This window comes from Salvelinus fontinalis, chromosome 4 (assembly GCF_029448725.1).
Source record: "Salvelinus fontinalis isolate EN_2023a chromosome 4, ASM2944872v1, whole genome shotgun sequence".
Classification (NCBI taxonomy): domain Eukaryota; kingdom Metazoa; phylum Chordata; class Actinopteri; order Salmoniformes; family Salmonidae; genus Salvelinus; species Salvelinus fontinalis.
In genome coordinates, this window is record NC_074668.1 from 59,673,862 (window position 1) to 59,689,363 (window position 15,502).

The window sequence follows — 15,502 nt, forward strand, 5'->3', positions numbered from 1 at the left end:
CCTCTGCTGTCGCATCAACTCCTCCTCCGCAGAAAGGAAAGTCAATAATCTACTAATTACTAAAGAGTAAGACATTCTGACTCAGCGTTGGGCTCACAGCGGAGTGACTTCATTTGCAGGTGGAATAGATTTTTTTTCTGTCAAGCAGTGCCTTAAGGCTGGGCTTCGAGGCCTAAGGTCCCTGACTCCGAATGGAAAAATAAAACGGTGCTCCTCTGTTTCTCAGGTCCACTGGTAAACGCACTGTAACCTAATTGCTTTTTTTACTGACACTCCCTCTCGACTCCATTCTCTCACACCATACTGTCAACATGGCTCAGGCTCACAGCTCGCATACTGCACTGTACTGCTGCTTTGCAGGGACATTTTGAAAGCTACCCACGTGAGTAACTTTTCAAAATTGTGACCATGTTACTGCAACTTTGGTTCATCCGTTTTGCGACATATTGAAACGTTGGAAAATCTACCCCCCCCCCCATAAACATTTCAGTGCCTATATGTACTGAGGCTACATACGGTTCACGTTTAGCCTACTTCTATCTGAGGGTACCTTGAATGAATTATTGTACATTTTGTTTGTTAACGATTTGGTGATTAACTCCTGCATTTGCGGAACCTTAATGGGACAACTAATCACTTTCAGCTGCTTTGGGTGAAAGGGTCAATCCTAAGGCTATAGGCATGTGCAATTTATCACAGCAGCAGGCTTATCAAGACCCTTTCAAATCTCCCTGTTCAAATCACAGCACTCTACTGAGGGTCATAACAAAGCCATAACATTTACAGTAGAACAGTAGATGTGATTACACTCATCCTTGGCCATACAGGTTGTCCCCCTAGATGCAGCTAGTCTTGATGCAGCTTGGTTTGAGGCATGATGCTTTGCTAGAATCCGGTACTGTATCTCATTTACATTCGCCCCTGTGGTATTAATGCATTTAACAGACCAGGATGTCCAGATCGATCAGGGGCCGGGGTAGTGGGTGCACACACTTGGCCTGATGCCCATCCCTAACCCAGGCACATTGACCTGGATGATGGCTCCATGACACCGCCCTCATTGGAGCACGCCTCAGTAATCTAGGGGAGCAGGTTGCTGTGGTTACCCAGCTCGGACTGGGTTGATAAGCTGGTGGGTTTATGCCTCAACCCAGCAGGCATGGAGAGCTTACCCTCCTGTAGGTTGACATTCCAACCCGAGTTGTAACTAACTTGATTCAGCTTTACAACCAGCTAGTTGTTAGAAATCAGGTGTGCTATATTAGGGTTGGAGTGAAAACCTACAGGACGGTAGCACTCCAGCACAGGGTTGGAGAGCCCTGGTCTATGGTCTAGGAGGGAGAAGTCTTTCTGTCTCTCTTTCTCTCCCCACCCGTTCTCTCTCACTGGTGCACACACACACTCTCCCTCTCTATCTGTCAGACATAGCAGGAGGTATCTTATCTGTGATGTGTACATGTGGGGCCTGGCGGGATGCAGCGGGCGGGAGGCGGCAGCAGTGAGAGAGCAGCCAAGAGGATATAAACAGAGGGGGTGCTATAAATAGCCCAGTACTCTTCCTGTCCCACATCATACACACTACATGATCGTCGAACATTTCATTCCAAAATCATGGGCATTAATATGGAGTTGGTTCCCCCTTTGCTGCTATAACAGCCTCCACTCTTCTGGGAAGGCTTTCCACTAGATGTTGGAACATTGCTGCAGGGACTTGCTTCCATTCAGCCACGAGCATTAGTGACGTCGGGCACTGATGTGGGCGATTAGAACTGGCTTGCAGTAGGCATTCCAATTAATCCCAAAGGTGTTTGATGGGGTTGAGGTCAGGGCTCTGTGCAGGCCAGTCAAGTTCTTCCACACCAATATCGACAAACCATTTCTGTATGGCCCTCGCTTTGTGCACAGAGGCATTGTCATGCTGAAACAAGGAAAGGGCCTTCCCCAAACTGTTGTCACAAAGTTGGAAGCACAGTATCGTCTAGAATGTCATTGTATGCTGTAGCATTAAGATTTCCCTTCACTGGAACGAAGGGGCCTAGCCCGAACCATGAAAAACAGCCCCAGACCATTATTCCTCCTCCACCAAACTTTACAGTTGGCACTATGCATTCGTGCAGGTAGCGTTCTCCTGAAATCTGCCAAACCCAGATTCGTCCGTCAGACTGCAAGATGATTCATCACTCCAGAGAACGCGTTTCCACTGCTACAGAGTCCAATGGTGGCAAGCTTAACACCACTCCATTCAACGCTTTGCAGTGCACATGGTGATCTTAGGCTTGTGTGCGGCTGCTCGGCCATGGAAACTTATTTCATGAAGCTCCAGACGAACAGTACTTGTAATGACGTTGCTTCCAGAGGCAGTTTGGAACTCTAGTGATTGTTGCAACTGAGGACAGACATTTTTTACAGGCATCAGCACTTGGTGGTCACATTCTGTGAGCTTGTGTGGTCTACCACTTCGCGAATGAGTCGTTGTTGCTCCTAGACGTTTCCACTTCACAATAACAGCACTTACAGTTGATCGGGCAGATTTAGCAGGGCAGAAATTTGATGACCTGATTTGTTGCAAAGGTGGCATCTTATGACGGTGTCACGTTGAAAGTCACTGAGCTCTTCAGTAAGGCCATTTTTACTGCCAATGTGTGTCTATGGAGATTGCATGGCTGTGTGCTCGATTTTATACACCTGTCAGTAATGGGTGTGGCTGAAATAGCCAAATCCACTAATCTGAAGGCGTGTCCACATACACAAAAGTATCTAGCTACCCACTAATCTCCCACGGAGTAGGGTAGATCCCCAGTTCCACCCTCCTTCCCCTGATTCGGATTCCCCATGTTGTCCCAGCAGTGTTGCTGTTAAGGTAGACTGATGTTGCGCACGCTGTCAAGGTGTGAACATCTATACATGAACTTTCATTGAAGTGTCCAATGTTAACACCACTGTAGCAGTCTGTGGTATTTGGTTAAATGTAAATCAGCACATAGGATGGGGTTTTTCTTCCCTCTCATCACTTTGGCTCATTGAATGCTTAGTTGAAGATGAATTCCAAAGAAGGACCAAAGGAAAAAAACAACTAAATATATATATATAATAAATATAAAATGTAAAGATATATATACAGTTGAAGTCGGAAGTTTTACATACACCTTAGCCAAATACGTTTAAACTCAGTTTTTCACAATTCCTGACATTTAATCCAAGTAAAAATGCCCTGTCTTAGGCCAGTTAGGATCACCACTTTATTTTGAGAATGTGAAATGTTAGAATAATAGAAGAGAGAATTATTTATTTCAGCTTTTATTTATTTCATCACATTCCCAGTGGGTCAGAAGTTTACATACTCTCAATTAGTATTTGGTAGCATTGCCTTTATAACTTGGGTCAAATGTTTTGGGTAACCTTCCACAAGCTTCCCACAATAAGTTGGGTGAATTTTGGCCTGACAGAGCTGGTGTAAATGAGTCAGGTTTGTAGGCCTCCTTGCTCGCACACACTTTTTCAGTTCTGCTCACAAATTTTCTATAGGATTAAGGTCAGGGCTTTGTGATGGCCACTCCAATACCTTGACTTTGTTGTCCTTAAGTGATTTTGCCACAACTTTGGAAGCATGCTTGAGGTCATTGCCCATTTGGAAGACCCATTTGCGACCAAGCTTTCACTTCCTGACAGATGTCTTGAGATGTTTCTTCAATATATCCACATCATTTTCCTACCTCCAAATGCCATCTATTTTGTGAAGTGCACCAGTCCCTCCTGCAGCAAGGCACCCCCACAACATGATGCTGCCACCCCGTGCTTCACGGTTGGGTTGGTGTTCTTCGGCTTGCAAGACTCCCCCTTTTCCCTCCAAACATAACGATGGTCATTATGGCCAAACAGTTCTATTTTTGTTTCATCAGACCAGAGGATATTTCTCCAAAAAGTACGATCTTTGTCCCCATGTGCAGTTGCAAACCGTAGTCTGGCTTTTTTATGGCGGTTTTGGAGCAGTGGCTTCTTCCTTGCTGAGCGGCCTTTCAGGTTATGTCGATATAGGACTCCTTTTACTGTGGATACAGATACTTTTGTACCTGTTTCCTCCAGCATCTTCACAAGGTCCTTTGCTGTTGTTCTGGGATTGATTTGCACTTTTCGCACCAAAGTACTTTTATCTGTAGGAGACAGAACGCGTCTCCTTCCTGAGCGGTATGACAGCTGCGTGGTCCCATGGTGTTTATACTTGCGTACTATTGTTTGTACAGATGAGCATGGTACCTTCAGGCGTTTGGAAATTAGTCCCAAGGATGAACCAGACTTGTGGAGCTCTACAATTATTTTCTGAGGTTTGGCTGATTTCTTTTGATTTTCCCATGATGTCAAGCAAAGAGGCACTGAGTTTGAAGGTAGGCCTTGAAATACATCCACAGGTACACCTTCAATTGACTCAAATTATGTCATTTAGCCTATCAGAAGCTTCTAAAGCCATGACATAATTTTCTCAAATTTTCCAAGCTGTTTAAAGGCACAGTCAACTTAGTGTATGTAAACTTCTGACCCACTGGAATTGGGATACAGCAAATTATAAGTGAAATAATCTATCTGTAAACAATTAATGGAAAAATGACTTGTGTCATGCACAAAGTAGATGTCCTAACCGACTTGCCAAAACTATAGTTTGTTAACTAGACATTTGTGGAGTGGTTGAAAAACGAGTTTTAATGACTCCAACCTAAGTGTATGTAAACTTCCGACTTCAACTGTCACTTTTGCGTTCTATTCAAAGTTGGCAACAGTACCACATTGTAAGAGCCACAGTACGCAAATCAACATCATTTTCAAAGGATGTACGTGTGTGAGATAATGATCTGGTTTATATTTACAATGGACCTATCCGGCTTTTGATGCATGATGTTGGTGTTTGCAGTATAACAGCTTCAAACATACAGTATGTATACTTCAACGATTAAAGCCCACCGGACCCCAGCTGTTATACTACATGCCCCAGTCACGTACAGTTCTGTATTATTCACAATATCTCTTGCTGCATTCCTCCATTTGACTTTTTTTTCCATCCCCAATTTTATGGTATCCAATCGGTATTTACAGTCTTGTCTCATCGCTGCAACTCCCGTACGGACTCGGGAGAGGTCGAGAGCCGTGCGTCCTCCAGAAAACAACCCAACCAAGCCGACACAATGCCCGCTTAACCCGGAAGCCAGCCGCACCAATGTGTCGGAGGAAACACTTTGCACCTGGCAACTGTGTCAGAGTACACTGCACCCGGCCCGCCACAGGAGTCGCTAGTGCGCGATGGGACAAGGACATGCCTGCCGGCCAAACTCTCCCCTAACCCGGATGACGCTGGGCCAATTGTGCGCCGCCTCATGGGTGTCCCGGTCGCGGTCGGCAGAGCCTGGACTCGAACCCAGAATCTTTAGTGGCACAGCTAGCACTGCGATGCGGTGCCTTAGACCACTACGCCACTCGGGAGCCCTCCTTCGTTTGACTCGCTAGGTATTAGAGGGAGTTTTGTAACAGCTGATGCTGGGTCAGTCTACGCTTTGTTAATCCTGATCCGTATCAGGCAATGGGAAGAGCCTGTGACTAATTCATCTATCAGGAATGGAGGCCATAATACAAACAGGAATGTGTGTGTGGGGGAGTGTGTAGACCTGTCTGTGTTTATGTATTTTTGTTACGTGTGTGTATGGTATTGTATATGTTTTTTTCCCGGATGCATTGTATTTCAAATTGATTTGTTTGAGAGTGCATGGACTGACCGTTGTGACAGTGTTGTGCCATAGAAAAACCCAATGCTTTTAAGCAGTTCTAAACGAGGAATCTATTGAGTTAATGCACAGCATGCACTCACTGTGACGCACGGACATAATGCTAAATGCACATATTTGAGAGGATGTAGGCCTGGAGAGTCTAATGTTGATGTGTTGAGCTTGTTTTGTTTTTTTGGGGGGGTGGGGGGGTAATCAGTCTGTTTCTATAACCTTGTTATCTATCTGTCAATCGAACAGTCAGTATTTAACTCTTCATAGAGTTAGTATGCAGGAGGGAGGGGGAGGAAATGATCAATCTAAGGACTTGCGAGCTCGTGTTTCGAGCATATCTTAGCCATAGAGTTGATGCAGTGACACTGACCTAGTTTAATCATAGCCATCTCAGGGGTTTGCTAAATGGATCTGTTGGCCTACCGTACAGTCTATTGTGACTACCTAGGGATAATAAACATAAGTCACCGTTTCTAGATAAAAACATTCAAGAACTGTACAGGAGTGTGAATACATTTATCATAGTTTCAGTAGCCGGGGAAGTCAAAAAGTGGCAAAGACGGTGTCTGTTTTGAAAGACTGTAGCATTTTCCCTGATCTATGATTTAAACGCTACTGTACGTGAATGCAGCCACGTATTCTTGAGGCCTCAGCCAGATGACCTTTGACCCTGACTCCCAGAATGCTCCAGGGGTGGGTGTGGGGGTGGGAAACCCAGGCTGGGAATACACACTGAAGAGATGGTTCATGTTAGAGCCAGAAACCCTCATCGTCCCTCTTGTCCTCATGTGCCGGGTTCCCGAAAGTTTTTTCAGTATGTACTTTCATCATATTTGTTTAAAGTGCAGTTAAAAATGTGTTTTCCTATGTTTTGTTTGTACAGTATTTCCACACTATGAGGTTGGTTAAATAATGATAATGCCCTTTTAGTTAAAGAACTGTTTGAAAAGACCGCCTGAGATATTTGATGGGATGCAGTTTTGGCCTGCCTGGTGACTAACCAGGCAGTAAATTAGTTAATAGACCAATCAGAAAGTGAGTTCCAAACCTCTCTATCAACAGCTAGTTTTACATTTCCCCCTCCCCACTCAGACCACTCCCAGACAGCAAGAGCAAATTCTCAAACAATAATTCTGCTAGGACTAAGAAGCTATTTTTGTTTCTTTTTTTACATTTTACTTGAAAACAATCACAGTAGGGTACTTAATTGTGACCCAGAAATTATTTGATATTGAGATAACTGCTGCATTGGACCTTTTTTAAATAAATGAATCTGACAGCTACAGTGCACAGTCAGGGGACATCAAGCTAATAGGCCTCAGTCCTGCTCACTTATGGTGAGCTAAATATCTATGTACAATAGAGAGTAAGTAAATGTCTCTCTGCATATACATTGCCTTCGGATAGTTTTCAGACCCGTTGACTTAGCCTTATTCTAACATAAAATACAATTTAAATCCTCAGCAATCTACTCACAATACCCCATAATGACAAAGCAAGAACATATATTTTTTTAATTTAGCAAAACTATTAAAAAATTAAAAAAACATATGTTGTTTACATAACTATTCAGACCCTTTGCTATGAGACTTGAAATTGAGCTCAGGTGCATCCTTGAGATGTTTCTACAACTTGATTGGAGTCCACCTGTGGTAAATTCAATTGATTGGCAATGATTTGAGAAGGCACACACCTGTCTATATAAGGTTCCACTGTTGACAATGCATGTCAGAGCAAAAACCAGCCATGAGATCGAAGGAATTGTCCGTAGAGCTTTGAGACAGGAATGTATTGAGGCACAGACCTGGGGAAGGGAACCAAAATCTTCCTGCAGCATTGAAGGTCCCCAAAAACACAGTGGCCTCCATCATTCTTAAATGGAAGAAGTTTGGAACCACCAAGACTCTTCCTAGAGCTGGCCACCCAGCCAAACTGAGCAATTGGGGAGAAGGACCTTGGTCAGGGAGATGACCAAAAACCCAATGGTAACTCTGACAGAGCTTTAGAGTTCCTCTGTAGAGATAAGAGAACCTTCCAGAAGGAGAACCATCTCTGGAGCACTCCACCAATCAGGCCTTTATGACAGAGTGGCCAGACGGAAGCCCCTCCTCAGTTAAAGGCACATGACAGCCCGCTTGGAGTTTGCTAAAAGACACCTAAAGAGCCTCAGACCATGAGAAACAAGATTCTCTGGTCTGATGAAACCAAGATTGAACTCTTTGGCCTGAATGCCAAGCGTCACATCTGAAGGAAACCTGGCACCATCCCTACGGTGAAGCATGGTGGTGGCAGCATCATGCTGTGGGGATGTTTTTCAGCGGCAGGGACTGGGAGACTAGTCAGGATCGAGGCAAAGATGAATGGTGCAAAGTACAGAGAGATCCTTGATTGAAAACCTGCTCCACCTGCTTCAGGACCTCAGACTGAGGAGAAGGTTCACCTTCCAACAGGACAACGACCCTAAGCACACAGCCAGGACAATGCAGGAGTGGCTTCGGGCCAAGTCTCTGAATGTCCTTGAGTGGTCCAGCCAGAGCCTGGACTTGAACCTGATCGGACATCTCTGAAGAGACCTGAAAATAGCTGTGCAGCAACACTCCCCATCTAATCTGACAGAGCTTGAGAGACTCTGCAGAGACGAATGGGAGACAGTCCCCAAATACAGGTGTGCCAAGCTTGTAACGTCATACACAAAAAGACTTGAGGCTATAATCGCTGCCAAAGGTGCTTCAACAAATATCAATTAGCAAACATTTCTAAAAACCTGTTTTTGCTTTGTCATTATGGGGTATTGTGTGTGGATTGATAAAGGGGAAAAAACAATTGAATATATTTTAGAATAAGGCTGTAACCTAACAATGTGGAAAAAGTCAAGGGGTCTGGATAGGCACTATACGTGTAAAAACCCTACTATGAGTAACCAATCATTTGCTTTACATACTGCAGCTGTTAGACCTGTGGATGAATCCCTGCGGTTTAAGCACATGTTTGAATCATCTGAGACTGACGTTGGTCAATTTCTCACTAGGTCTTCTCTCATGTCTCGCTTCATGCTGCATTACAGATGGATTAATGATGCTTGTGTGGTGGAAACAATCTCTGCTCAGCCTGGTCCTTTTATCCCCAGCCTTGGTCGTGCTTCTCTCCCCTCCACATCCCAACTCACCCCACCCACACCACCCTCTTGCCATTTTATTATTACCTTATTTTTTGAATGTCTAATGAATAGAATAAGAGACGAGAAGGATCAAAGGCTCCGTTGGCAGGTTCTAGGAATCCATTCAGATTGAAATGAGGAGGGTGTTGCTTTATGTATGTGTGCGGTTTCTCCTCCACAACCAGCCTTAATCACAGGAGAGCTAGAGCGAAGCGAGAATATCCGTGACATGTATCATATTTCAAAGGAAAATAAGCCTTTCCGTCCACTATACTTCATCCTCAACACTTCATTGACAGGGGGCCTAGGAGCTATCTGTCATAAATACTTCACCTATCTACTTAGTTTGTTGTTAGCATTAGCTGCCTGGCACAGGATGTGAGAGGACACTGGTCTCTGATGTTGGCGCTCGTCTTCAGCTTGAATCAAAGCGTTGACAGGCTAATGCCGCTGAGCACCTCCATTGCTTATACACATGTCACTTCCTGTGAAGAGGATCTGTATAAGTCTGTATGTAATCAAAGGAGGAGGCTCTGGGTGATTTTATGACGGTCTGAGATCAGTAATACAACAACGTGTCATCCTGTGGAGGTTGCCTGAGCCTTGCCCCACGTCTCTACATCGCATCTGTGTAGACAATGGTTTATGAAATCACAATTCAGATTGTGATATTGAAGTAAAGATGATCAGAACAATGACTTCCTTTTATGACGTTGATATCCACCCTTCCCTTTCATTGTTGGCAGAGGGAAATGGGCTGTATTCAGTTGAGGTTAATGGATAATGACACATTCTTTGGTTCTGTCAAGTGGCATATCTGACGAGGTGATTGGACAGAATATTAAAGGCAGTTGCTAAGTATATCCTCTGGCTTTGTGCCGTAGGGGCGTCACAATGGCTGTCGTGTGATAGGTGACCTGGACTCGGCTCTACTTTCACCAGACAGAACACTACCGAGGTATAGCGTTACAGGTGGTGAGTTATTGAACCGGGGCGGCTGGTCACGTTGCTTGTACTGGAGAACGGAACTGTTATCGCTCGAGATGCGTTGACTAATATCCCTTTTGTAAGTAGATTCAGTTACTGACAGTATCACTAGTCAGCCAATTGACGTTGCTCTTTGAGCATCTAGGCGCGGATTAGTCTCATGTGCTTTACCTTCCCTGGCAGCAGTATACGAGTTCAGACATTTCTCTTGCAACTTTTCCACACGGGGGTGAAAAGAACAGTACTGTATCCCTATTGATAACAGTTGGATAGTGGCTTGTGTACAGTTTTGAAGGTTTTGCTGACAGACTGATTTTTCATACCAACAGCCACTGCAGAGGGACAGTGAAAAGGGGACCCAGAAGCTGTGGGTTGTCATGGACACCTTTTTCCGCCGGCACTTTAGACTGAAAGGGGCGGAGCAATCCCGACACAGACGGCCTGGCGTGGCAGTGCCCACAAGCAAGGCTCGCCGGCGCTCCAGTGTAGGACTGCCCTCTGCTGGCCTGGTCCAACGTAGACGCTCTAGTGTGGGACTGCCATTCACAGGTCCTGTCGGACACAGAAGGTCCAGTGTAGGCCTGTCGCCGACGGCTCAAGCCCAACGAAGACACTCCAGTGTTGGCCTGCCGTCAGGTTATGTGGGTCGTAGATGCTCCAGTGTGGGCTTGGCCTGCGCTGCTCACAAACAACGCAGGCACTCCAGCGAGGTGCAGGGGTTACCCCAGGCCACCGGGGGGCACTGTTGTTATGGAGGCGGGAAGCTAGTGAGGACCAGATACTACACCAGGCGTCGCTCCAGCACCACCGTGGCCTGTGTCAACCCCCGCTTCTCTGTCCGCCGCCGGCAAGCCAGCAAGCTCCGCACCATCGACACCCACCTGCTGGGGCCCTCCATGCTGCTGGCCAGCCTGGTCCAGATGAGTGAGGAGCAGCAGAAGGGGGCACCAGAGGCACAGGGCGGTGAGGGGGCGTCAGGAGAGGACACTGAGAGCTGCTGCTCCGAGTCAGAGGGGGACAGCTCCAGTCAGAGAGAGTGTAGCACCAGGTCAGAGGGCAGCGGGAGTGAACGAGAGGGGACTGCGGCATCATCATCATCATCATCATCATCATATCCAGAGGGAGAGAGGACGTGGGAGGACTGGAATCAGGCTCATAGTATGGCAGCCTTAACGATGGAGAGCATCCAGCCCCGGCCCCTGAGCCGCGCCCTGCGCTGCCTGCGCCGTAACTCCTCCCAGCTGCTGCCGGCGGAGGCGGTGCACCGTAGCAGGGCGGTCTACGGTGGGCGCGGGCACTACCCACGCTCCAGCCAGTTACGGAGGCCTTCCAACAGCGCCTGGCCAGGCAGGCTAGTCCACCCACCCAGCCGCAGGAGCTCTATAGTGGCCTGCCACTCCTCCCGTTCCCTGTATAGGAACTGTTCCACCTGCTGGAAACCCAGGGGCCGCAGGGAGTCCCTCAGCCCCCTGCAGGGCATCTACTATGACCCCCGCCTGGAGACTTGGAGTGGGTTCGTCTCGTATGTAAACCCCCTTACCTTCGCCTGGGTTACAGGCAATGTGTGTGTGTGTGTGTGTGTGTGTGTGTGTGTGTGTGTGTGTGTGTGTGTGTGTGTGTGTGTGTGTGTGTGTGTGTGTGTGTGTGTGTGTGTGTGTGTGTGTGTGTGTGTGTGTGTGTGTGTGTGTGTGTGTGGGAGAGGGGGGCATCTATGACAGAATACACACAGAAAATGTCTGTTTACACAGCGCATGTTTTAGACCACACTATTTGTTTTATCCAAACAATAGAAGGGGGAAATGCATGCCAAAGTCACTGGCCATTCCTGCCTGTCCAACCATACCAGCACTTCCTGGTCTGAAGTGTTGATGTCAGTTAAGCAAGTGTTTGTGTCTAAGCCTGCTGCAGTATGTAACTGCAAACTGGAAAATCTTTCATATTTTACACTTAACTCTGCTGATCTTTTGTGTTGCTGACATGTAAGCTAGGATTTTTGTTGAGTGACTCCAACAGCACCTTTCATGCAGGGTCTCAATCACACAAACCTGTCAAATACCCACCTAGACCTCATCTGTACCTGACTGCACATCAGCTCAACAGGGTGTTGTCCTACCACAGGGAAGGACAAGCAACCACTTCAAAAGCTGTATATTGCATGTTGTCAGATGTACCCATTTCATTATTCATCATGTGTGCTAAACCTCTCTCTTTGATCAGGGCCTACCTTTTTTCATCAGTGAAGAGTGGGTTTACCATTAGGCATTTCAGTTTACTGGTGTTGTGATGCCGTATCGCACTGGGAGTGTCATCTCAATGATGTTATTGCAATCATTCAAAGGTGTTGTGTCTGTGTCATTTCAGGAAGGCCATCGCTAAATCGGGTCTACAGCACCTGTCTGCCCAGCCCAGTGCCTCAGCCCTGGCCAAGTTTGACCCAGACAGGGAGATCCGGAGCAGCTGTGACTGGACCGTAAGTGCAGCCTCTGGCCCAGCTTATACATTTTTTTTGTTACCTCATAATGGACTACATGCCCCTAAATGAGTTTCAGAGTAGTGTACTTTATTTACCCAGAGATACTGTTTGTTAGTGGATTCTATGAGCTGAGATTCCTATTTGTCAGGGTAAAAAAAAGGGTGTATTTAATCGACTCTGCCTTTTCCTCCAGGAGAACGCCCTGTATGGGGAGCACATCTGGTTTGAGACCAATGTCTCTGGGGACTTCTGTTACGTCGGAGAGCAGCACTGCTTCGCCAAGACGCTGGTGAGTGTGTTTGTGTGCAGCTACCCCTGGCCCTGCCTGACATTGCAAAGCCACAGATGCTGTGAGAGGAAGAGAGGAAGGGAGGAATGAACTCATTAGAGGAGATGTATTTGTGGCGAAACCCTAAAACTCCTTGTCACGTTGTTTTTTCGGTCCGTCAGTGGATGATACTGTCCAGATTTTATACCGGTACCATACAGTACACTTCTAGAGAATGCCGGTTGCCTAGCTCAATAGCTCTCGTAAACTGTAAACATTACAGTATGAGATGGTGCCATGTTATGAACATAAACACAGTCTCTTCCTTGTTTTGGAAAACTGATGGGGTTATGAAAAGTGGCCAACTAGGAAGAGAACCTGTAAAACGAGCCCAATCTTTTTTGTTTCCCTCCAGATGATATGCAGAAGTCTTTTTTGATTGCATTATTTGTATGATATTTAGTTCTGATAGCCACAGTGTGTGACACTCAAAATAGATTTTATGCAATGCTGTATACCAGGGGTGTCAAACTCATTACAAAGTGTCTGCTGGTTTTTGGTTAGACACTCGACCGTAGACACTCGACCCTCCGTGGAATGAGTTTGCCAGCCCTTGTGTAGAGGCTCCCTCTGGTGTCTACATAACCCTAACACACTTCACCGAAGAAGTGGTGCTGCCATCTTGAGGGTGTTGCACCCATAGAGGTAGATAGAGGGCCCTTCTTTGCATCTGTGCCATATGGCTTCTGTGACAACATCGGAAGCTCCATTGAGAGCTTTCTTCATTTTAAAGTAGTCAAAGGTGGATACTGCCACCTGGAGTGTGTTGTCTGAACAGGTATCAAACCAAGATTTGTAATTTACTGCCACCTGCAGTTAAGGAATGTTTGCTCAGGTGTATAATGCATTGGCTGATCCCTCCTGAGGACTTTGATGGAATTATGTGATTCTTCCGTAACCCATAGGAAGTCCCACCAAGTTGACTACTTTAAACTGGTGAAAGTCTTCAGTTGCACTGCCTATGCTAAAACAGGCTTTGAGGCATTAGAGCAGTCTATCTAAGTTTATGGTTGTGCCCTGAATTATCAAGTTAAAATAAAGTAATTTCATTACGAGAAGGGTCATTAAATAATATTCTCTCACTCTCATCTCTTGTCACCACAGCAAAAATCTGTAGCCCGGAAAAAATGTGCAGCCTGCAAGATAGTGGTTCACACAATCTGCATAGAGCAGCTAGAAAAGGTAAGTTTCAAGCTCATTTTCCCAACAAATGCGTCAAAAACTTTTCCTCCAGTGAACTGTGCTTTCACTTGGTAGCAGATAGATGTTAAATTATGTATTATCACAAAAGTTGTGGAAATTAGTTAACAGCATGAATACCAAGACCAAATGAGTTGCAGATGTTGAATCCCGAAAATACCGTAATATCAGCATTTTCAGATGTTGTCTGTCAAGGAGACAAAATGTTTCCATCACATCAGGTAAGATGAGATTGAAATGGTAGCCTGCCAACCTAACCCATCCTGCTCCTCTCCAGTTATTCGACACCGAGGCTATGCCAAATGAAGCCAGCCTGCTTATCGAAGACCCCACCTTTAGAGTGAGAAACTCTGACCTCTCTCAGGCTGCTATGGGATATAACTAGTGCTAGATCATACTCCTTCTCTAACCCTATCTCACTACGCTACCTGACCCATTGACCTGACCCTCCAATGCTGCACTCTGATTGGGCCGTTCTCTGGATAATCAAAGTTGCTTTCCAATTTGGGCTACTTTGATTGGTAGTCGAATAGATTGGGTCGCTCTTTCCTAGAGATTTTTAGTTGCCGAGTTGATTTCCATCTCTGTTTTCCAAAATGTCTTTAACTTGTTCCCACAACTCTTCTAATCTGAGGGTTTGTTTATATTTATCGTTTATACTTTATCTGATGCTGTTACGGTGGAGGTGAAGAGCTGGTTGTGTCACTGACATAGTAACACATATTGCATCACAGGTTTCCCTTTTCAGTAAGTACTGTACTTCTAGGTGAACAAGAACTTCAGCATGTTCAGTTTAACCTGAAACCTCTCCTATTGGCCATTTTGGATTACTGACTCTGCATTTTATTTTGGTGCAGGGGGTTGTCTAACATTATTGAAACAACGACAAACAAAATAAATCAATGTTTCAAACAGTTTGTTTTCTCTACCCCGTAGATAAACTTTAGGTGTAAACCGTCATTCAGGGAATCGGGGTCTAGGAATATACGAGAGGTAAGTGCCAATAAACTGCCATTTACATCTGATCAGTATGATCATGATACTCGTACTCATACTTTATTTTCACAACTTTTTCATCCTCCTTTGTCTTGTCATTCTATGTGTCTGTCTATCTCTGTAACCCCTCCCTCTCCTCCTGCTCCTGCTTCCCTTATGCCCTGTGATGACCTCTCTTGACCTTTGACCTTAGCCAGTCCTCCAAAGACAAGGCGCTCTAAAGGGCCAGAGGCGGATGGCTAACTGCATGGCCATCCCTTTCCTGAGCCAGTCCCAGGTACCATCCCACCCTAACTCCCCAGATCACCCCAACCCAAAGCCACAGTTATGGGGGCAGTAGGAGAGTAATGACTAGTTTAAGGAGAGTCTGACTAGTTTAATGAGTATAAAGACTGGGTAACCCCTAAGGCCTATGGTCCTCCAGAGCTATCTTTGGGTGTCCTAGTTAAAATTCCCTCATCAAACATTTGCATTTAGACATTTTAGTCATTTCAGCAGACGCTCTTATCCAGAGCGACTTACAATGAGTGCATTCATCTTAAGATAGCTACTTCTTTTTCACCTTTATTTAACCAGGTAGGCCAGTTGAGAACAAGTTC

General features: G+C 45.7%; 1 protein-coding gene across 6 annotated transcripts in view; it reads left to right on the forward strand.

The window, feature by feature from the left end:
• The window catches only part of LOC129854095 (diacylglycerol kinase zeta-like), a 128,970-nt gene that overhangs the window by 63,443 nt on the left and 50,025 nt on the right, over nucleotides 1–15,502 (forward strand). For 2 of the 6 annotated variants that reach the window (XM_055920742.1, XM_055920743.1), the window contains exons 2-6: nucleotides 10,236–11,428; nucleotides 12,268–12,376; nucleotides 12,573–12,668; nucleotides 13,812–13,889; nucleotides 14,844–14,900. In XM_055920742.1, the coding sequence (XP_055776717.1) occupies nucleotides 10,284–11,428; nucleotides 12,268–12,376; nucleotides 12,573–12,668; nucleotides 13,812–13,889; nucleotides 14,844–14,900 (1,485 nt within the window). In that variant the 5' untranslated portion in view covers nucleotides 10,236–10,283. Of the gene's footprint in view, nucleotides 1–10,235; nucleotides 11,429–12,267; nucleotides 12,377–12,572; nucleotides 12,669–13,811; nucleotides 13,890–14,184; nucleotides 14,248–14,843; nucleotides 14,901–15,096; nucleotides 15,181–15,502 lie in introns of all 6 variants that reach the window. The other 4 variants (XM_055920745.1, XM_055920746.1, XM_055920747.1 and 1 more) reach the window with 3 other exon arrangements.